Source organism: Pinus tabuliformis, chromosome 4_1, assembly GCF_031772625.1.
Source record: "Pinus tabuliformis cultivar Carrire ecotype Pingquan chromosome 4_1, CPIR1, whole genome shotgun sequence".
Lineage (NCBI taxonomy): Eukaryota > Viridiplantae > Streptophyta > Pinopsida > Pinales > Pinaceae > Pinus > Pinus tabuliformis.
In genome coordinates, this window is record NC_142303.1 from 586,711,338 (window position 1) to 586,735,727 (window position 24,390).

Here is a 24,390-nt window from a genome sequence, read left to right on the forward strand (position 1 = left end):
TGGATGTTGCTCGGGTGTTAGGGAGAAATATTATCACCCTTCTCACTTGGATTTAATTGACACATGTGATATGTTGAACTCATTAAGTGTATCTTTACAATGGCTTAGAACATTTTTGTGTAAAATTTCCATCAGAACTGAAAGACCAACTTTTGAAACATTCAATGCCAGTTTTTTTTTACTACATGATCCATTTTTTCCAAACTTTGTTTCTTGCACTTTTCTAGAGTTATTATATATCCTCTAGATCAATATATATGTTTTGAAATCCGATGTTTTTTTTGAATTTTTTATGTATATATGAGTTTGTGGTGATTTCACTTCTTTCATGTTTTGATTTTGGTTTATTCTCTCATAATTTATTTATACTTCTTTTGGTTTTTGGAAATATATTTATGTGTTACCATCATATTAAAATTGTTCTTATTTTTTTCTCTAAAATGCATTATTCTACTTACATAGTGAATATTTTCTCATATATACCAAATGTAATTTTATTATTTTTATATAAATAAAATTATATTATTTTTTTCTTGTAAAAAAATTATGTACCCTATTAAAAAAAAAAATACTAAGCCTCATCGAATTCCTTTAAAAGTGCTTTAAGAATATTGGTTTTGCACTGAAGTATATGATAAACCTAGGAGTGGAGGCGACAGGGACTCCATCGACACAGCGCCATTGCATGACAGCAGCGGTCTTCCACTATACTCATCTGCTCCAGTCATTGCCATGATCATAGTGCCATAGCCTGCCTGCAGCGTTTTTTCCACTTCTCTCATCCAATAAGATTTTGTCTTTTTCTGTCCAGTCATTGCCATGAACATAGCCTGCCGGTAGATGTCTCCCTTCCCTCATCCAATAAGCTTTTGTCCTTTTCTGCTCCACTCACCACCCTATCAGGGAGTCTCCTGGATCACTCTTCATCACTAGCCTTCTCCACAGTATCTATATATCTCTTTCCCCTTCGCTATCATACCTTTTCTTCTCTGACCGGCACGGCAGAGTCAGGGTAACTGAATTACTCTTCTTTCTGGTAAGTTTCGGCTCCTCGGCACGGCTTTTCTGTTTCTCTGATGCGCTATTGATTCCTCCTACAGGTCCATGTTTACAGTCTGGTTTTGTGCTCGCTGGTTTTGTTTTATATCATGCTGAAAGGGATTTTAAATAAGATTAAGGCATCAATATTCCTGTACAGTCCATGCTCTGATATAAGATGTCGTATTGGAAGATGGTGGTGTGTCTTTCACATATACTGTTGTTGTATTGATTGCCATAATGAACCAGTGGCATAGTCAGAGGAACTCTCCTGGTCATTTGCCTGGCTTCGATTCCCCTGGGCTACAAAGGCTTTCACCGGATTTTCTCATCGGTTATAGGCCGGTTTTCTCAATTCAAATCTTTTTTCCGGTGTCTGACCGTTCTCATTAATATGATGGCTGTCAAATGCTCCTCCTACAGTTCTCATTGTCAATTGGCGGTGGAATTCTTATCAATCTCTGCCTTGCAATTAAATTCTGTATGCCGCTAGTGGGTAACCATCAGTCATCAACAATCCTTCCAGCTTCCTTTTCTGATGGTTTCTGTACCACTCTGCTGGTACCATTAAGTTCCATATCTAGTCCTTCTGACAATATCCAAGGATACCCTCTTTTCTACACTTTTCCTACTTCTTTTCTCTCTCGGGATCCCATCATCCAGGCTCTATTTGCGATCTGTTTCTCATTATGAATATCTTCTCACATATCCACGTACAGTCCTTCCTCCTCAGATCTTCCTGAACATTCTATCTGCTCAGATGTCTGGTGACAGTGACTCACCGTCCACAAAGGCCCTCTTTAGCGCTGCCATAGAGGCGGAAAAGGCACGTGAAGCTGCCATCCCAGACACCACCTGGCATGCCACGGTGGAAGAGATGATTCCGTCTTCCTCTCAGGCTTTCTCTTTCCCTGATTTGAATAATAATGTTATGGACCCCTCCAAATACAGCGGTGATTGGGACAAGGCAGAGCGTCCTAGGAAAACCTGGCATCCGGTTAAAACTATCCCCCCTCCTAAGGCGGTCTCTGTCTCCAGTAATACATTGGTGGACCGCATTGACAGCTTACAAAAGCTAGCTCTCGTCGGTAAATGGCATTTTCCTCAAATGTCAGAGGATGAAATGAGATCCTGGCTGTCATCGAGGTGGACTGCTTTGATTGGATACTCTCCAGTCATTTCGAGGCTTATGAAACACTGGTTTTCATTCCATTTTCTAAACCCTGAAGATCTCGAAATAATTCTAAAAAAGCCATGGGTATTTGGCAGGAGTTTTTTGTCATTGTCCCGTTGGTTCGTGGGCTTCGACCCTCTCAAGAACACACCAACGAACTCCATGATTTGGGTCAAGCTCCCAAATCTGCCACTGGAACTATGGTCTGTGGAGACCCTTATGGAGATTGGCAATGCTGTTGGCAAATTCATATACGTCGATCCTTGGGTCAGAGGTGAAAAAGACAAGAGGATCGCCTGGATTTTGATTGAGAAGCCTTTCAAAGGAGGCTACCCGGATCATCTAGTGATATCTTGGGAAGGGTCTTCGATCTGTCAAAGACTCGATTTCTGGGGCATACCCTTCCGTTGTTCTCAATGCCACCGCACTGGTCACCTGATAAAAAACTGCACCCTCAGGCCTAATCGTAAGTCTAGGCGCCGTCCACCTCATAGAGGCCGATTAATTGGTGCGGACTCCATGTCTGAAGGGACGGGTATACATGACCATGCTCCTCCAAAGGAAAAGGTTTCTTCATCTCCGCAGCTCTATTCACAGGATCGGCCGAACTCGCCCTTGCCGGACCTCCGCTGCCCCTACATTCCTGAGCCCCCAGTGGATAGCCCGGTGCCATCTCCTTCTCCTATGAACAAGGGCGAATTTGTGGTGGGCTCTCACCCGATTGTTCTTAGCTCGTCGACGCTCTCTCCAGAATCACCCTCTGCAGTCATACTGAAAGGAATACAGCCAATATCGTCCCGCCGATTAATTTATCCCAGTCTGATTCTCCGACAAATAAATATGACAGTGATATCGACATCCTTCTACAGAAGAACCCTCATGTTCTGGAACCTTTAACCATCCACAAGCCTTCATTTCCATCCATCAGTCCCAATTCGGCAAAAAACATTACTGTCCGGAAGAAGCACAAAGGAGGTAGCCGTCACTTCAGAGGTCGAACCATTGCTTCGGACTATGGCATTACTAATTTATCCCTAGTCGAGGTTCCAGTTACTGCCTCTCCTGATCCCCAGCCGCTTAGAGCAAGTTTCGCTGGTCAATCTTCCAAATGACGTTCCTGACCTCATTAAACATCAGGGGATTGGGCGCCCTCCCCAAATTTTTGGCGCTTAAGGAGATCTTTGCAGCAGCTCATTCTCATATCATTTTCATACAGGAAACAATGCATTCTAGCAAAGTATCCCTCGCTTTTTTTCGCAGGATGTTTCCGTCCTGGCACATGGTGGCATCCGATGCTGAAGGTTTGTCGGGTGGTCTGGTGGTGATGTGGGATCCGTCATGGGTCAACGCTTCAGCCTTTAAGTGTTCTGCAGGAATTCTAATTTCAGCGCACATCAGAGGACGGTCAAAGCTCCTTAACATCTTGAATATTTACGCTCCATACAGAAACCGATCCTCTTTCTGGGATGCGTTGTTTGCCTCCGAAATTCTAGATATCCAATCGTTGCTGATCGCGGGGGACCTCAATGCCACTCTAAATTCAAATGAATGCTGGGGTATTTGCAGGAAGCATGATCCCATTGCTGATAGGCTTCGCTCAAAATTTTTGCACAGGGATCTGGTCGATGTTGTCCCTCGAAAATTGTCTCCTACCTGGGACAACAACAGAACAGGATCAGCCTTTATTGCTAAGCGACTGGATCGCTTCATTATTAAAGCCAGAGTCATAGCGGATTGGGGTATGCCAATTGCCAGAACGGGCATGGAACACACTTCTGATCACCGTCCCATATTTCTTGAATGGCAGGACTCTCAATACACGTTGGGCTATTCGTTCAAGTTCAACAGGATCTATCTCACTGACAAATCTTTTAACGAGACCATTACTGAAAAATGGCGGGAATTAAAGAACTCTCAACAGTTTTTTCTTTCCTCTTTTCGTGAAAAGATTCACGCTTTGAGGGCGGTGGCTAAGGACTGGTCCATCATACAAAAGAAGAAGGACAAACAGGACCTGGTGGACATTAAAAAGGAATTAAGTTTTTTCTCTCATTCTATCAATTTCGACAGCCTGTCATTTGATCAAAAAATTAAGTTTCGATCTCTGGAAAAGAGGAAACAGGAGATTTTGCAAAAGGAAGAGTCAACCTGGCGACTCAAAAGTAGAGCTCTCTGGCTTAAAGAAGGCGACCGTAATACAAAATTCTTTCACCACTTCGCAAACTCAAGGAGATGTAAAAATGCCATGTGGAGGATTGATGATGGAAATGGAGGCTATTTCTATTCTTAGCAGGACATATCGATGGAAGCATCAAGGTTTTTTCAAAGTCAATATCAGCGGTGGGCGAGTGACATATCTGATGTCTTTTGGGTGGTTGAACAGGTGCCGGTCATGTTTGATGAAGACGCGAATTCGGAGTTTTTTAAGCCTGTTTCAGAAGATGAACTTCTGAAAGCCATCAAGAAGTTTAAAAAGGACAAATGTCCTGGGCCAGATGGCTGGCCGATCGAGTTCTTCCTGCACTTTTACGATATGTTTAAAGAGGATTTGCTGGGGATGATTGATGCCACTCGGCTGTCAGGCAACATCAACAGTGCTCTCACTGCCACCTTCATTGCTTTAATCCCCAAAAAGGAGCGATCGGAATCGTTGGCAGACTACAGGCCCATTTCATTATGTAACATCCTTTACAAAGTAATAGCAAAGATTATCGCTGAGAGAATGAAACCTGTGCTCAGTGCCTACATCTCCACGGATCAACATGCCTTTTTATCAGGCAGGAACATTCTCGATGCAGTGGCCACGACACAGGAGTGTCTTTTCTCAGTCTTATCCAAAAACTCTGATGCTGCTATCCTAAAGATAGATCTCCAAAAGGCTTACGACTGTGTTGATTGGGGTTTTCTTAGAATTCTTCTGGCAAGAATTGGTTTGAGGGTTCCCGGAATCAATTGGGTGATGGCTTGTGTCGAAAATGTCTCATACTCTGTTATCATAAACGGCATCCCATCACCTTTCTTCCAGGCCGAAAGAGGGCTGCGGCAGGGCTGTCCCCTCTCGCCCCTGCTCTTTATTCTTGTCATGAACTCTCTGAGCACTCGGATTAATAAGGCGGTTGCTGACCGGCGTTGTATTCCGATCAAGATCTGCAAGAAAACATTCCTCTCCCACAACCTCTTTGTGGACGACATTCTTATTTGCGCCATGCTTCAAAAATCTACTTGGCTCTGTCTCAATGAGATTTTTCTCAGGTTCCAATCTGCTACGGGACTGGTCATAAACAAAATTAAATCAATGCTGTACCACAATGGCACTAACCAGGCGCTTGCTCAGTGGATTGCTGAGGCTTTTGGCATTAATATGGCTCCCATAAATGAAGGATTTAAATATCTGGGCTTTCCTCTTAAACCTAAAGGGAATCGCAAATCGGACTGGCTCTGGCTCATCGACAGGTTCTACAGCAAAATCTCAAAGTGGGAGATGCGCTTTCTTTCCCTGGGAGGCAGATTTACTCTCGTCCAATCGGTCCTTTCCCTCCTCGCTGTTTACTGGGCTCATCTGTATTTTCTTCCGGCTTCCATAATTAGGAAAATTGTTTCTTTGTCTGCAAATTTCCTATGGGGCGGACGATCGCATCAAGCCAAGATTCATCTAGTCAAAATGGATATCATCTCTCGTCCGAAGCGTGAAGGCGGTTGGGGCCTTCTTCACATGAGGTCCTTCGGCTTGGCTCTCCTATGCCGGTCTCTGCACAGAGGCATCTTTGGAGAAGGCGTTTGGAGCTCGATTATTAAACACAAATATCTGAAGGGAAAGCCGTTGGCTCACTGGTACAGGAGGAACACCCTGGGGTCGGAAAGGGGTTCTGCCATCTGGCACAGCCTCAAAAAGGCTCAGGCACTCTTTCTCGGCTTCTTGAAATGGCGCTTCTCCTCTGGATCTAGCGTCCTTCTCGGCATCGACTCTACCATATATGGGCTGGAGTCCTCGCTGCCTCCTGACCTTATAGATTTTTTACACTCCAGAGGGATCTTCACCTGGAATAGGCTGATTCGTGCATGGTCGTCTTCGGCACCTATTTGGATGAACAACGATGATCTTTGTTTGCCCTCTCCCCTGCGGCCATCATGGGAACTGGCTGTAAACTGTTTTGATGGGAAAGGCATCACTCAAACAGGTTCATCTGACGAGTTAGTATGGTCGATGGGGCCAAACAGAATGTCTGCTACAGTCAAGGACTTGTATTCGGCTGCTTCTTCCCTTCTTCCGCCGCTTACCGGCCCAGCCTTTCCCTTCATTTTCTGGAAATCTAACTGTCAGCTTAAGGCGATTTTATTTTCATGGCTGCTTTTCTCCAATAGGATCCTGTCTTGGGAAGTTCTGCAGAGAAAGGGATGGTTGGGGCCCGGTAGATGTTCAATGTGCTGCCAGGCTTCTGAATCATCCCTCCATATGTTCTTCCAATGTTCGGCTTCATCCCAGGTCTGGTATGATCTTTCCCTTTCCTTTGGTTTTCCGTTCCAGCTGTTCGCCTCTGTCCAGCATGCTTTCAGATGGTGGTCCGTTCAACGATCAGAATGGAGATCGATTTTCATTTATACCTGCTGGCTTTTATGGAAATGGCGGAACGAATTCATTTTCCAGGATTCAAAGATCCCCATTTCCTCCATTCCGGTTCTTGTATCTGCGTTCTCTGAACAGTTTTGAATCTGTTTTCTGGATGCCGCATTCAATGGGCTTGCTTCTCAGCTGTCAATGCTTTGTTTCAGCCTTATCTCTGGATGCTGCCGATCCTTCCGTTTTATGGTTTACATAACCGTTCTGCTCGTTTTGATCCTGAATCATTGGTCCTCTTATGTTAACAGGTTTGTTTGGACGGCTCTCTCTCATTGGTGTATTTATCAGCCAGCGTGGCTCATTTTCTTCCCATTACGCTCAGAATCTGTTCTATTCCTGGCCAATGATTTTTCATATGGTCCGTCATTTGTATTTTGCCTATTATATATTCTTAATATAATACCATGCCGTTTTTTCCTTCTGAAAAAAAAAAATTGATAAACACCTTGAAATGATTTATTTCATGCACAAAAATTATATGATTTGTGTTCTTATGGTTTAGAACGCTTGAATGGTGAACACCATTGCTTTACCAAAAAAAATAACATTAAACCTCATAAAATTCCCTTAAAAATGTTTTAAGTGTTTTAAGAAATTTGGTTATGCATTAAAGCGTATAATAAACCTATTATGAATATAGTTTTATATAAAAAATGTTTTAATAAAATTGGTTACGGCATTAAAATATAATAAATATTTTAGGAATATATTTATATGATGTGAAGAAATTATATGAATTATGATTTGATGTATTTTAGTGTTTTAATGGTGATTTTAAAGAAGTCTAAACAATCTAGTTTTGATGATTAACTACATTTGTTGGTTCGAAATGTGTTGTAAAAAAATTTTACCTAAAGATTTTGCTTAATTCATTATGGATGACAGAATCCTGAATGCATAAAATTTATGAATTGGTTATATGATTTATGATTTTATATATTTTAGTGTTTTAATGGTGATTTTAAATAAATCTAAACAATTTAAGCATTGATTGTGTGGAGAGATGTATTTTACATCTTAGTATGAAGATGATATGTGATCTTTTTTGTGATCCATGAGGAATTGACATGTATTTTTTTCAAAATAAAAATTAAATAACCTTTAAATTAAAAAAATGTTAGTTATAATAGAAATAAAAATCAATATACATCTTTAGTTAGTGTTAATTATAAATGTTATAAAATATCATTAATCTTATTCTTACTCTGGTCATTTTTTTAAAGTATATTTAAAGGTAGATTCATTTGAAATCTAGCAAAATTTGATTTTAAGTTATGTAATTTACATAACCCAAGTTTCAAAACGAGATTGTTAAGATATTGTATCTACTTATCCATCCAAAAATATAATTTAAAGAATATATGTATATATATATATATATATATATATATAAATAACTAACTTATTTGAATTGTGACTATATACTTTATAATGTTTTAATGATGATTTGAAAAAAACTTATATGAATTATGAGGATATATTTTATATGTTTTAATAGTGATTCAAAAGATGACTCATTATTTTTAAATTTATTATTTATATTTTTTCAATAAAATGGTAATTTGTATTATTTTAAAATGCATACAAATGGTCAAATCCCAACAAAACAACAAAACATAATTACTATATTATTTGCTTTACAAAATTATTAAAAAAAAATATAACATTTCCCGCGTTTGCAATGGTAGGGTTCTCCTCTGCAAACTCCTCTGTCGATAGTAAGCTCATAGCGGGACAGTAAGCTCATACCGCGTTCCGACGATCTCTTCAACTTGGAAATCCAAAGTAAATCCACTCAGAAGCTGATTATTGTTCAGGGTTCATTTAACAGGTATATTTTCTGCGTTAACAGGGTTTTCATATGATGGTCCTCTTTTCTGTTTCCGCTAAATACAATATGAGTTAATTGAAAGATCCATATAACCAGCATCCATATGCTCTTAATCCGTGCTGCTATGAAGCCTTCACATGGGTCCCCTCGACCTAAAATTATTTAATGAGAAAGTTCAAAGGGGAGGTGCATTTTCGAACGGGCTCGCCTTTTAACAACCTGCGGATCCTCACTTGATTGTCCGTGCTGCACTAATTTGTTTATCCTGTCGCACAAAAATTCTGTTTTCAATGACAAATTTTACAAGTAATAATAATTTTTTAAGATACAGTGAGCGCTTACAATGATTCAGTGCATGGTTTAACGACGTTTTAGGAGCTAGCCATGGGAGATTTCAGAAGACTATGCTGCTGCTGATGCCTAGAGAGGTTTGTCTATTTTGTTCATGTGTGAACTCTCGAGGAGACTGCATTTGTAGTTGGGACACTGTTGCCTGCACCTTAAAGGCCTGCTTAGACCTTCATAAACAAAGTTACATTCAAATGAAGCATGCCAACCGAGCCAACATACTAAATAAGTAGCTTCCACTAGGTATTTAGTCATATATTCTCTGTTTGATATGTGCTTATTTATTTTTTATTTTTCAACTTGAAAGGGTGTACCTAATGTCTGTGCATATCCTTCTTACTTCCAGAACACCTAGAATAGGTTACATCATTTGCATTATCAAAAGTAGAATCACAACACACGCAAACAAATACATACGCCCACCAAGCACAAGAAAATAGTGTGATGGCTATCAACTTTACATACGCCCACCAAGCACAAGAAAATAGTGTGATGGCTATCAACTTTTTTAAATCAAACTTGTAATAATCTCAATAATAAATCTAATGTTCTTTAGAGAAGACCTGCTACTCTAGTTTTTGTTGGGTTTCGTACAGTTTATAGTGTATCATAAGGAAATACATTTCTTGAAGGGATTGCATCAGAAGGCTCAACGGACCTTTGAGCATTTTTGTAGGGGTTTATGTTATCCAATCATTAAAATTTTTGATAAAATTAGTCTGGACTATCCACATGCCTATTTTTTTCAATAAATTTGAAGAAGTGCATGTTTTTGCTTTAATAATATGTATACTCCTAAATTTTCTGAACTGTAGTTTTGTGGGCCAATTGTTTTCTGTATTGTACGGTATCCACATTTGAATTCAGATTCTATCTTGATAACTATCATTTCTTAGTATGTTTTTATGAATATATTGCATTGTAAGTGTTCTCTCTTCTTACATTGGACAAGAGAATACGGCTGTCTTTGACAATGTGAAGTTGTGGAAGATGCAAAACTTCCCTTGCTTTACATGAGCCAACTTGACCTTCAATAGAAATGTTGCTGAACACAATGAGAAGTTTCATGCTTCTTTAGAGAGCATCCCGAAAGGCTTGTGTAATTCCTGCTTTGTTTTGGTTGATGCCTTGCTGAGGAATCATTGAGACTCATCATGGTTTTGTGGTCCAATCAGAACCTATTCAATACTCACCTTCGTTGACTATATTAGTCGAACACAAACCCTGTCAAAACTCTCAAGCCAGTAGGGCTCCGGCACAATGTTAGTTCCTCAATATGGTGATCAAAGTCTGTCTTCAACATTACAATTGTCTTCACTCATCCTTTTTCTAAATGAATCTATATTACATGCGCTTGAAGAACTAGCTTTGAAGTCTCTATTCTCAGGCGATGTTCAGGTCTAAGTTCATGTAGGCAATTCTATGTTGAAATTATACTTGCATACCAGAATCTTATATTGGCGGAAGACCGTTACTCAAATGTCTGCCAAAAAGAGAACCCATTTTGACACACCACCTATGCAGAGGAAGAAGCTTCACAAGTGTTTGGGCTCCTTTTCTCTATCATGGCTGGGGAAGTAGCCAAGAGTAAATATCTCTACAGGCATGAAGTCCAATAAAAATAATGTATAAGACATATTTGACAACCAACAATTGCATCTAAAATGAAAAATATGTTCCCGGCCTTTCAGAAAATGTGGAGTCTGGCAGAATGTGAGGCCGTCATTATCATCGAAATTCCAACCAGATATGAATCTTTCAATCTTATGGTATTATGGGACAATAACATCACTGATATATGAACTATATATCAAGCTTTTAATCCTAAAATATAAGTGATGGATGCTTCATTACAAAGCCTAGAAGTCTTCTTTCAAATGTAACAATTGGATGATGCACAGAAGTTGATGCTAATAGAAGTCCGTATGGAGTGACCAACCCATAACATGGTGGTGGGCTCTTGTACGAGAAGCCTTCTTTCAAATATAACAACTGAAAGATGCACAGAAGTTGATGCTAAAAGAAGTCAGTATGGAGCGACCAACCCTTAACATGGCGGTGGGCTCTTGTACGAGACTTAGTCAACTCAAATTCACCTCCTACACAAACTTTGATATGCTTCAAGCAAGAAATGCAAGATAGGTTATACCTGAAGGGGAAAGCAGAGGAAATCATGAAGCAATGGATTCATGTAAGGCAAGTACCTAGTCAAAGGCATCAAACAATATTTTTGATGGCTTCAAGTCCATGGTGACGAATTGGAAGTTCCTCGACTCACTTCTCAGAGGACTCTCAACCAAAATATCCAAAGAAAAATGGACCTGCTTAGTATAAATGCTTTGGAGAATGCTTTACAAGTAGCTTTCGAGTTTGAGGCCAAAGCTTCAGAAGAAAATGTACTAAGCCTCCACCAACTAAAGTAAGGTTCTCGAAGCCTTATCTTTTAGAACCGTCTCTATTAGTAACTCAGAGCAGCCTTTAAATCAGGGAAATGATTACACAATAGATAAAATTGGCCAGCGCTTATAAAAAATTCCATCCAGCCAGATAGTCGATGCTCAATCCTACTTTATATTTTCTAAGTGCAACCAATAACTCCACGAGGATAACATGATCCCTATTTAGCAAATACACCCCCTGCCTGCTCAAATGGTTGGTACCTATAATCATAGCCCTGTATGGATAAAAATGATGACTACGAGTTACATTGGCTCTATACATTGATGGCAGTTTCTTTAGCTTTGCCAACAATCATTGTACTCTAGTATAGACTAAATGGACACTGGAATTTCCGTTATCCAGAAGATCGAATCTTACCCAAGGAATTCACAAAAGTTGTTGCCAACCCACAACTGGTTGAAAATAATCTCCATCATCATAACCAACTTTATGCCCATAAAGTGCACAAATGGTAACACATGATACATCTCCCAAACCAACGGAGTCCAACTAAAGTCTAATCCGAGATCCTCCATTCTCAACACTTTATACATAAAAAAACTTGTTTGTAATCGACCTCTCTTTGCACTTTTTGGGGCAATTGCTAGTTATATTAAGTTACTTGAAAAATCGGTCTCCTACAATGTATTTTAGGTATTAGAGGAGGGAAATGGTTATTTCCATTAATTGAGGAATCATTTAGGCAATTTCAGTCTTGTAGAAAAGATTTGTGTTGGTTCAACCTGGGCTCGAAACTTTTTTGTTGTCATCTAATTAATGAATGCATTAGGTTGACCATAACAAAATATCCATTTTCAGAATACACATTATCGTCCACCCTTGCTTTCAACAATGCCCATTCACATGTCGCTATTCTTCCCCACTCTATGCCTTACCACTCTATGCCTTACGGCGTTTCCTTTGCAACATAAGATGCAAATGCTAGTTTGTATTATTTTAAAATGCATACAAATGGTCAAATCCCAACAAAACAACAAAACATAATTACTATATTATTTGCTTTACAAAATTATTAAAAAAAAATATAACATTTCCCGCGTTTGCAATGGTAGGGTTCTCCTCTGCAAACTCCTCTGTCGATAGTAAGCTCATAGCGGGACAGTAAGCTCATACCGCGTTCCGACGATCTCTTCAACTTGGAAATCCAAAGTAAATCCACTCAGAAGCTGATTATTGTTCAGGGTTCATTTAACAGGTATATTTTCTGCGTTAACAGGGTTTTCATATGATGGTCCTCTTTTCTGTTTCCGCTAAATACAATATGAGTTATTGATGATGCGTTAGTTATATGGGTTTTCGTTTTTGTTCTGAAATATATGTTTATATTTCAGTACAAGTTCCGGAAACAGTTCCCATTTTTCACCAGTAGTCTGGTTACTGCTTTGAATATGGTTCATAGCGCGTCTAAAGTTATAATACAGTTGCATGTCGACGTACTCATTTCTTGTTTTGTTTGATTACTACCCTTCTCGAACCGCTCACAGTTTCCCCTTTCGGTGACCTGAGAGGTAAATCCAGAAATATCAGTTCCTTTTTAGCCAGGCTTCTTAACCTCCGCGGCTCTTCCATAACTTTTGGTTAATTAATTTACTGAGTGTAACATTTAGCATCTCGAACACCTGATTATGGGTGTTTTTTTTTAATGCCAATATTTAAATTATAGGGTTTTTGTTTCGTAAATCCGTACTTAAATTACAGGGCCTGTTTGATGCTCTCCACGTTCAGCAGGGATTTTTCCCGTTGAAACCTTTGGAAAGGCTGTGCTTGATCTGTTTGAAATAATTCCTACAAGGTTGGCTGGTTATATCATAATTGCATACGTATACATCGTTATATGGCTCAATCATCTAACGAGAACGATATTTGTTGATGTTGCAAACAAATAACCAATGCAATGCAATTAGTGCTCTAAAGAAACAAACGGTCAATTCCTATCTAGCTTCAGTTGCTTTGGTTTTCTACTGAAAAATAACTTCGTCCATGAAGGTTATGGTATTGTAGGGCGATCCAGTATAGTACAAGTTTGTTGGTTTCTTAGAATTTAATTATAAGGATTTCTCTTTAAGAATTCAGCCTTGTTTATTCATTTTTAATTGTTCTTCCTGGCCGCTTTGTAGTTGTATGGGTTTTTCGGGCTCCAGATTAGAAAATATTTTTAAAGATTTTTACGCCGTAAGGCGTTCCCTCTGAGAAAGACATCCCTAAAATGTAATGTGTGCGATCTTGAGCCATTGATTATGTGTGTTAGATGATTGGAGTGTTTTCTACCTTTCGTTTAATTTGTTTTTTCATAGAAAAATGTTTTTTTTTCCCATGATAATGGGCCATGAAAAGCCAGAACTAGCCTGCTGGCGATGAAACTCTTCTGCTGCCGATGAAACTCTTCGCAGAGACTCTTCTGCTGCTGGCGATGAGACTCTTCGCAGAGACTCTTCTGCTGCTGGCGATGAGACTCTTCGCAGAGACTCTTCATGTCTTTCTTCCCTGCATGCGTTAATTCCATATTCAATGTATCACTAACCCACGATATTGCTAATCGTAAATAATGAAAAATAAACAAGATAGATCTCAAAGAGCTTAAAATGGTACACATGTGCCGCACCGATGGAAATTTTATTCGAAACATGTAACGCCAGCTTCAACGTGTAACTGACGCGTGATATTAGATTGCACAAATAATTATGAATAATGAAAAATAAAGAGGGCAATAGATTTCAACAACCTTAAAATAGTAAACCAGACTGGCCTGTGCGTTTCCAATGAAAATCTCATTCAAGATATTTCTTCAAAACGACAGACTCTTCGGTGAGCAGTTTCGATTGATATAGATCTCCTAGTAGGCAACTACATGCATAAAAGCCGGCTGCATTTTTCCTGATTGCACAGAAAGAAAAAACCAGGGATTTTTGATTGCACAGAAAGAAAAAACCAGGGAGCCAAGGAACGCATGAGACGCCGTCATGGCAAAGAAAGTAAGCGGAGTTGTTGTTCTCTTTTTCATCGCTCTCCTGGTGATGCCTTCTGATTCATGGTCTCCATACTTAGATTCAAGTGGGTTTTAATGTTTCGATTTTCTTTGTGATTAATTATGTGTTCTTATATGCTTTTGATTATTCCAGTTTTGAGTAGATCTAATGATTAATAACACAAATTAGATGTTTATAAATCCAAAAGTATATATATGTGTATATATATATATATATATATATATATATATATATAAAACAGAAATGATTATGGTATCGAGAATTAATGGTATTGGTTGATGGTATTAATGTGAAATATAAAGTCTTTAAATGAATATGAATTGAATGATGATACAGATGATGATATCGAGAATTAATGGTATTGGTTGATGGTATTAATGTGAAATATAAAGTCTTTAAATGAATATGAATTGAATGATGATACAGATGATGAGGGATTAACGGATTTTTGGGGACGAAAAGTCACGACTCATTAGTATAAGCAGCAGCCGAGGAACAACGATCTGGGGGAATTCACAGAGCCATTAGACACTCCACTATCGAGGAGAAGCGATCCGGGGGAATTCACAGAGCCGTTAGACACTGCACTGACGAGAAGAAGCGATCCGGGGGAATTCACAGAGCCGTTAGACACTGCACTGCCGAAGAGAAGCGATCCGGGGGAATTCACAGAGCCGTTAGACACTGCACTGCCGAGGATAAGCGTTCTGGGGGCATTCACAGAGGCGTCAACAACCGCAGTTCCGAGGAAAAATGATCTGAGGGGATTCACAGAGGAGTTAGCCACCGCACTGCCGAGGAGAAGCTATCTGGGGGAATTCACGGAGGAGTTAGCCACCGCATTGCCGAGAAGAAGCGATCTGGGGGGGTTCACAGAGGAGTTACCCACCGCACGGCCGAGGAGGAGGTCGTCGTTGACGCCACCGACGCCCAAAGCCGACGGCAACTTTCCGAGCCCTGATCCACCACCGTCCGAAGAAATATAGTACTGGAAATACCGTGCAACAATATCACTTGATCTTCTGGGAGTTCCGTTCATCTGAACTGTTTTCTTCATTTCGCATTAATATATCAATATAACATAGGATATTGGTAAAGTGGGCACGTAATATAGGATTAGCTTTTTTTTATCCCTGCCCCGCAGCGAATATAGTTGTGGTTTTCGCGGCTTTTGTTAATCCCTTTCTAGTGGCCAGGAGGATGGAATTTGAAGCTTTGTTATGATGGAATTTGAAGCTTTGTTATGGGGTGATTTGTTTGTTAAATATATTTAAAAATTTGTAAAAGTGTCATAGATTTTTTCTGAAAGTGTGAAAACTAGTTAAAGAGTTGTGAAAATATAGATTTATTTTGAATCATTTTGGGAACAAATGGGGAATAGTTTCTGCAAAGAAAGGTGAGATACAATCCTCGAAACATTCTCGCTCCAGGACAAAGTATTCTTGATAGAAACAGAGCATGACTTCTAAATATTTAAGGATGTTTTTTCTTCAACTTCTAGGTTAGCATATGATATTCTTACAAGTAGATGCACATTTGAATTTATCTTTGTGTTGAATCAATTAGATCAAACATGGTTAAATTTCTTAGATGTTACACATTTAGGTTTTTCTACTGTATGCCTGGTCCCAACCTCTATAAGTTGTGTGGTGAATTTTGGTAAAATTGATACCTACATATCACACTTTTGTCTTTTATCCGAGATAGTGCACGTCCAAATTTCAGTTATGTTTGATGGTATGTTTTTTGTGCATGAGATTTATTTGAATATGTTTTATTAGTCTTTATTTAGTTAAGGATTATAGTATTCGTCTTGTATCGAAGTGGATTGACTTCACATTATTTTGCAGTGTTTTTATAATTTTAATCAAAGTTTTAAGAAAATGTTGAATATTCTTATTTTCTTGTAAATTCAAAATATTTTTTTAATTTTCTGAAAATCCTATTTTTAGTTTTTTGTTGGCTAAGTGGGCTAATGGGACATAATTTTCTTGGTGGTGGGACATAATTATCCTGGTGGAAAGTGTTTTATTTTAGATATTTTTTAGAGTCTAACAATTCCTTCTAAAATAAAAAGAAGGATAATTTGTGAGTGGTCATTCCGTTGGTGAGTATTATGATGCTGCTATGCCCAATGACTAGTTGCAGGTCCTTTACATAGGAAATGGGGGCTGATCAAATCTCCATAAAGTTGTTGCATTGTGTTAGGTGCCTAGAAGAAAAAGCTTTCACGAAGCAATGTGGAACTTTCCTTGTGCCTAGGAAGCTTATATTTGTTTTAATTTAAAGAAGTTCATTGTGTGGAGCCTTTGATGAAAGCTTTCATTGTAAGAGATATCTTCTTCCACATAATCAAAATTTTCATTAAAAAACTATAAACCTAAAAATCATAATTACGTTGTAAGGCGTTTCCCTTTGAAATGAATTGCCCCAGCTGACGCCGTGTCCTATTGTTGACCGTGGATTTGTAGTGTTAGACGATTAAATGAAATTTGATCGTTGATCCCGACCATCGACAAATACCAATTTAATTTGAATCGGTTTCGAAAATATTTGGATTGTCTGTTGGGATCTCTACCTGCAGCGGCTTGGGATCTCTACCTGCAGCGGCTTCTCTGAGGCTTCGATCAGATCAAGAGGCGTAGCAGCCAGATGAAAATTTCCTGTTCGCAATGGACGTTTTCTTGACATTGGCGGCAAGCCTGCAGACAGCGTGGTGTCATGGATACCCATCACCCCTCCTATGTAATTTTTTTAATTTTTTCGATGGCTGCAACTCTGCAACCACATCCAATCATTCTAGTTTTTTGATTCCTATTCTAAAGACCACATTCTACAGTTCTAATTAGTTCTAATCGTCCAAATGATGGGCAGTTTCGAGGTTCGGTCCCGTCTGACAAAAGGAAGCACAAAATGACTGAAAGACATCGACATAAAGAAATGAATTCTCTCATTTCAATTCTAAAATATTTGCTCCTAGGTGAAAATATTCAGGTATGTAATTCTTTGACCGATCATAGGGGTTTTCTCCAGTAGAGACGTCAACAGTAATCCCTTGGGTTTTATTTTCATGAGGGTATGCGTCCTATGAGTTGATTTTGGTAAAATGAAGTCATTGAAATACCGCTCCAGTTGCCCAATTCCCACGGTATTTCTCCATTGAAACGTTTATTCGATAGATCAACCTAAATAAGACTGTCCCTGCTCATTGCAAGTTGTTTTGGTATAGCGCCTTCAAACATATGAGTGGTAAGGTAGAGGTGTGCGAAGCTCTGTAGCCTGTCTAAACTTGCTGGTAGTTTTCCATTCAGTTGATTGTGATAGAGATACAAATTTGAGAGGCGACGACAATTTGTTATGGAAGCGGGTATTGTCTCTGATACATGAAAAATGGTGTGGTGCCTTGAATTGAATATAAAACAATCTGGGTTGGTTCTACAGTTCCGAAAAATCAGAGCAGGCGTTTTTATTACTATTCAATTCAAGAAGAAATGACTAGATATTGAAAACCCTTGTTTTTAATTTATGGGCTCTGATTGATGTTTGGAGTGTCATGTTCTCTGATTTTTCCCCTTGTAGATCATGGAGAAATGCTTTTGCTATTTTTTCGTTTGACGAGCATTTTAAATAATTAGGCTTCCTCTTATGCTGAGGGAGTATCAGCCACCCACAAGTTCAATCATCATGTCGTTTTATCAGAAATCAAAATTTGGTACAAATTGACGAAATATGTAGCCTGGATCATGGTCTGCAGAGGAACCAGAATGATTGCATACCACTGGCTGTGTTGTATGCTGAGCATCACTAGACTTTACAACGTGATGACTATCCCTGCTCATTGCAAGTTGTTTTGGTATAGCGCCTTCAAACATATTAGTGGTAAGGTAGAGGTGTGCCAAGCTCTGTAGCCTGCCTAAACTTGCTGGCAGTTTTCCATTCAGTTGATTGTGATGGAGATACAAATTTGAGAGGTGACGACAATTTGTTATGGAAGCGGGTATTGTCTCTGATACATGAAAAATGGTGTGGTGCCTTGAATTGAATATAAAACATTCTGGGTTGGTTCTACAGTTCCGAAAAATCAGAGCAGGCGTTTTTATTACTATTCAATTCAAGAAGAAATGACTAGATATTGAAAACCCTTGTTTTTAATTTACGGGCTCTGATTGATGTTTGGAGTGTCATGTTCTCTGATTTTGCCCCTTGTAGATCATGGAGAAATGCTTTTGCTATTTTTTCATTTGACAGGTATTTTAAATAATTAGGCTTCCTCTTATGCTGAGGGAGTATCAACCACCCACAAGTTCATTCATCATGTCGTTTTATCAGAAATCAAAATTTGGTACAAATTGACGAAATATGTAGCCTGGATCATGGTCTGCAGAGGAACCAGAATGACCGCATCCCACTGGCTGTGTTGTATGCTGAGCATCACTAGACTCTACAGCATGATGATCTGAAATTTGTAAGTGGTTGGGTCCGAAGACATGGTGAGAATGTGTGTGCCTAAAATAAACATAGTATTATGTTTAAGCCCTCAGGGCAAATGAAAAGAAAATAGCACTCATTCCTAGGAGGTCAGCCCTCTTAGTATTGCTCTAGGATGACTGTGCGTAGCCATGGAATTTCATAATGATTTCTTTAAACGATGAAACTTCTTTAGAACCACTATGTCTATTTAGAGCTAGGTAACTAGTTCTTACCATATAAAGGCCATAGGAAATCTGTTTTTTTCCAATGAGTTGAATTGCCTCAATTGAAAATTCCTCCAAGAAGATGCGGAGGAGGTAATATGATCACAGCATGGTCCTCTACGACGGAATGGAAACTAAGTGGGGCCTATTCCTCTCTACAGATTGGGTCTCCAAATACAGGTTTACTTCTGGGTAATTTATTGTGAAAGGGCAATGTCTAGTGGTTCTACGACTATTGTCATGAATATCAGTGTAATATCTGTAGTAGCAGCGGCCATGCAATCATCGTTCATTGTAGGGAATAAAAAAATAATATATGCAGTTTTCATTGTACTCAAGAGAGTTTTCAAGGTGACCACCTCTTTGAGGAGCAAATTGAAACATCTCCAATCGAAGTATTTGTAAAACATGGATGGAAACTCCCTCAAGTCCTTGGAAGGGAAATCATATTGCGTCCTGATATAATAGATTGAGCACTTAAAAGAGATAAAATTCTCTTCAGTCTCTGCCTTCCATAAGGGTCAAAAGCTTACATACCCATTCCTCACAAGAAATGTGATGGACAGTCTTTGCTTTCTGCTTTTGAGAACATGCCCTGACGTTGAGGATCATCGAGATGAACTATATGGCTAGCATGAATTTGAAGGATCTTCTCGAAGTGTGAAGTCAACATAAGACCAAGAAGCCTAAAATGGGCAACCTAAAAATTAGAATGGAGCTTTTTAGATATCATTCCTGATAATGACATCTTCGGGGGGTGAAGAGAACGGGGAGGTTGAAGATGAGAGAATATGCAACCACATTTAGTTCCCCTGCCTCTTTTGAACGGATGTGAGATATTCCAATCGCGATTAATCAGAGTAGTTGCGATTAAGATTACAAAGGGATTATCGTCACTGTTATAGATAACATTCAATCCAAAAATACGAAAAGAGGGAGAAGATAGTAGACAATGTTTTTGAATATTATGTTCATTGGTCAATGGGAATTTCTAATTGCAAATGTCTATTCTTAAAGGGGAGGGGTGAAGGAAGGCATGGTTATGTCAGCTCACTGTTGAGGTCAGCTGGTGAACTTGTTCACGTCAATCAGGTAGAGATCAAACCTCTCGTTTTTGAGGATAGTGTTCCTCCATCATCTGGTCCACCAAATGAGGGAATTGCTTTTGAGACTTGAGTTGGTCTTCGAGAAACCACTTGCTAGTTCAATGGAGTTGTCCTTCTCTTCAAATCTAGTGTATTTATTGCATGTTGTTCTTGTTTCATTCTCCCTGACTTGTAGAATGGTGTCTTTCTCGAAAGGTTGATACATCTAACATTGATGGTTAAAAACAATTAGTTTATCCACACTGAACAAAATGGAAGAATGACTATGTATCGTGATAGATCCAATTTGAAGGCATTTTTACCACTTTGCTTCAGAATTTGAAATAGTCCATATTAGTTTGTTTTCAATTTAAAATTCTATCCCTTCATCCATTCTTTTCATTTGGCTTAATATTGTGGTTGACTTGTTGCTTATCAAGAGATTCCTTATACTTCTGAGTCTTCTGCAATGCCCACTTCCACCCATCGATGCATTTTGTTGATATGCTTGATGAAATTTTCAACTTGTCATTGAGTAACTTTATTTTGTTGTTTCTACCATCTAGCCAAAGTACTTTCTACTCTGGAATCTCATGCATGCCTCAAAGCTGAAAGGACAATTTATTAGTGGAGTGATGGATCAGTCTATTCTATGCTAAAAATATAAGAATTGATCATCTTCTATCGTCAAATGTTGATGGCCGTACATTCTTAGCAATCACACTACAGTCGTATAAGGTCCTATTGGCCACTTATATTTTTTCATGTGTTGGAATTTAGAAGATGAAGGCTGTGCCCCTTTTCAAATTGGTGTTTATTAATGGCCGTAATGCATTTCCAAAGATGTCATAGAATTTTGTTGTTTCTGTCATATTCAGTGGGTGTTAGTAGTTTGAAATTCACTCAAACATGCTTGAAAAATAGGTGTGCAGTTTTCCGCCTTAGTATGGTCTTCGTACATTGCCAAAGTGTAGTTGTTTTTCTTCCAGGCATTTGGCCCCATGATATAGTGTTATTGACATGGGATTACATACATGTCTACTAATATAATAGCTCTTTTTGTAATTGCCTCCTTTTAAACTTGATTAGAAATTTTTAACATTACCATGAAATGACTCACTATGTTTGAGAGTGTTTCCAACCTCATTAGACTTCATATGGAGAAAATAGAATTTCATAACCCATTCAAAATTTAGCAGACTTAACAGTTTTTCTGGATTTCAGGATCAACGGGATTGTGGCATTTCATTAGATTATATCATGTATGAGGATAGGTGATTGGCATTTAATCAAGAGCACCAAGCCCTATATGTATCCTAGTGTTTGGTGTTGATTGTTGAACCCCTTTGCCATGGCCTTAGCAAAAATGTACCCTTCACTCAAGTCAAAATCATTGATCACACATGTTTTGCTTTCTCTACCATATTATAAGGCTTGGATTAAGACGTTTGATCAAAATTGGGCAGTGTTGACTAATATCCCTAGAGAATTGAACTAGAGGCAAAAACTAGACAAGAGGAGAGGAATCTAGATTTTAGATGGTTGATTCTTAAATAATTAATCATTGATGTACAATGGATGCCATATTTATCTTGATAGATGTCCTGTTGCTGTTAATGAAGTCTTCATGCCTTCACAAAACTTTGTGCATTTACGGAACTTCCTGGTAATCCATATCCCAAAGCTCCCATAATTTCCCTAATGGAGTATACATGGAAAACATCCAAAAGAATCCCTTGAGAAAAAAAATATAAAAGGATAAGTCAAAGTTTTCCAGGCTTGAGTAAGAGACAAGCCCAGAGTTCTCTAATTTCCATACCGAGTAGCACTCTAAGGAAAGCCAGAATTGCCAAAAAAACACCTTCAAAATCCAAAGTTGAGAATGCAAAACAGCCCACAGAAGCAGACTAACAAAAGTCAAAAGGATGTGATACCCAAACTCCCATCTACAAGCCTAAACATAAAGATATGATAGGTCACTAGGTTAGACTTAGGAATATACAGTATTAAATAATTATTTTTCTAGCTGATGTGTTCTAACTTTTTCTCCATGATAATGCAGAACAAATTATAAGGAACCACGAGGTTCCTATAATGTGGTCACCAAATAGAATTGCAGGTTTTAACTTTTATGGCACTGCTGGAGTTTGCACAGCAATAAAGAGTGAGAGAGATTTGTTTTCATGTGGCATACCAGATTCTGATAGTGTACTAAATCCCCATGGATATGTACTACCTTTCAATGAAGGTTATATAAAGGCAATATCTTTGAGTGTACCAGATGCCCCTGTGTACTTTCCACAAGCTTTCAGTTTTCATACATACCCAGCACATACATTGAAGCAGGGACTTATTAGTCAAAGGAATTGGGACTACATGGTGCCACCAGGAAGCAGTCTTCAGAATGTACCTTTTAAACTGCAACCTCAAGGGAATGCCCCGGAACTGCAACTACCTTTCAAACTGCATCCTCAAGGGAATACCTAGGAACTTCAACTCCAAGATTTTGAGTACTTCGTTGTGATTGATTTTGAGGCAACTTGCGACGTGGGTACACGTCTTAGTCCACAAGAGATAGTGTTTTTTTATTCATCTCATATCTGGTTCTTATTTGTGGCGATTTCCTTTCCATTTATGCAGATTATGAACAATGGAAAAGAGGGGTCGCGCCCTCCATTTCCGTCCACTTCTTTTCATGATCATTCCAAGATGGAGAAAAAGGAATGTTTTGATAATTGCGAGATCCATTACCGTTTCGTCTCAAATGATCTTCAGACATTCTCAATGTAAGAGAATACTTATCGTTATACTTGAAGAAGTGTATTGAATGACCACTGACCCAGGACCGACGAGGATATGACAAAGATGAAATGTAGGTGTTATATATAATGTGCTAAGAGGGAACTACCGAAGATGAAATATAAGTGTTATATATAATATGCTAAAAGGGAACTACCGTTGTTAAATCGCTTTCATTATATAGAATATATGTTTATCCAACTCGATTTGCAGTTTTCTAAATCGTCAACATTTAAAATTTCATCCTTTTGTGCTTATCACTTCAAATCCTGATTTTAGCTTGGAATTCATCCATGGTTCTCAGCTAAGACCAATCAAATCATCAAGGAAATTAATCATGTAATCTTACTACAATAGAGATCAAATTTTCTTACTTTTACGAGGTTCCCTAAAGATTTGTTGCAAACGCTGGTCATAATAGGGCTCGCATAGTGTTGGTATTCTAGCCTTTTGAATTCTTATTGTACGTCGTATATGTATTTCATGTCAAATATAATAAATCTCATAAGCCACTAACTACTGACAAACATTCATTTTGAAGTAATAATGTTACTGTTATGAAATATCTTCTTAAAGTTGCTCCAGAATTTTGTGTCATGCGTACTTTTTTCAATAAACAGTTGGGAAATCCCATGAAGATGAGACAACTCAGGTAGCAAGATGCGTGCTTGGAAACAAAAGAAATAAATTTAAAACGTGGTTGGGAGAGCTCAAGAAACTATGTTATCACAAATAGGTTAATACCAATACTATAAAAGGAGACTGAAATTAAATGCAGGGTGCACACCGAATATTAAATGATAGTATCATGTTTAGATCATCTTCTGTATTTTTGCATTTTTTGAACAGATTCAAATGGACATGAAGTTTGTCGGGGTAAAAATCCCAAAAAAGTGGCCCAAAATCTAGTGATAAGGAGGGGAAGCAATGTAGGTAATTTCCACCTGCAACTTGATTCCATATTTTTACAAGTTCTTAACATAAATGGTAATTTTTTATTAAATGGTTGTTCATAAGTCAACATCTCTTTCTACCTGTTGTAGAGCTTCTTTAACTTTAATTGACCTGTTATTATAGTTAGAAGGTTATTTGTCAAATTTCATATCATAGCTATTTTAGTCTTGTCACAACCTATTGCTTATTTCCCATTTCATATCTATGATATCTTTGTCTTATTGCCACCTTATTATATGTAATGGTTTTTTCTTCAACGAAAATGGGCACAAAGGTTCTTTATCGAAAATTTAAGTTTCTTTCACACGCCACGCCCTCATTATTTGAGTATCCTCATCCTACAACACCTCCAAATACAACTTCTACAATAAAAATGCCAATTGTTGTTTTGTATCTATTAGC

General features: G+C 38.5%; 2 protein-coding genes across 3 annotated transcripts in view; both read left to right on the plus strand.

Annotated features, from left to right (window-relative positions):
* The first annotated feature begins 611 nt into the window (after positions 1–611).
* The window catches only part of LOC149177323 (DNA replication licensing factor MCM6-like), a 40,755-nt gene continuing 16,976 nt past the window's right edge, over positions 612–24,390 (plus strand). Inside the window, exon 1 of one of the 2 annotated variants that reach the window (XM_089420086.1) lies at positions 612–1,036. The gene's annotated coding sequence lies outside the window, so the exon portion shown is untranslated. Of the gene's footprint in view, positions 1,037–12,493; positions 12,665–24,390 lie in introns of those variants that run through there. The other variant, XM_089420087.1, reaches the window with a different exon arrangement.
* On the plus strand, positions 3,321–4,502 carry LOC149177324 (uncharacterized). The gene has a single exon (XM_089421720.1). It carries the CDS (start codon positions 3,321–3,323, stop codon positions 4,500–4,502), a length of 1,182 nt encoding a protein of 393 aa, XP_089277846.1.

Coding starts and splice junctions, on each gene's coding strand:
- LOC149177324 (XM_089421720.1), top strand. CDS start 3,321: ATGACGTTCCTGACCTCATTAAACATCAGGGGATTGGGCGCCCTCCCC.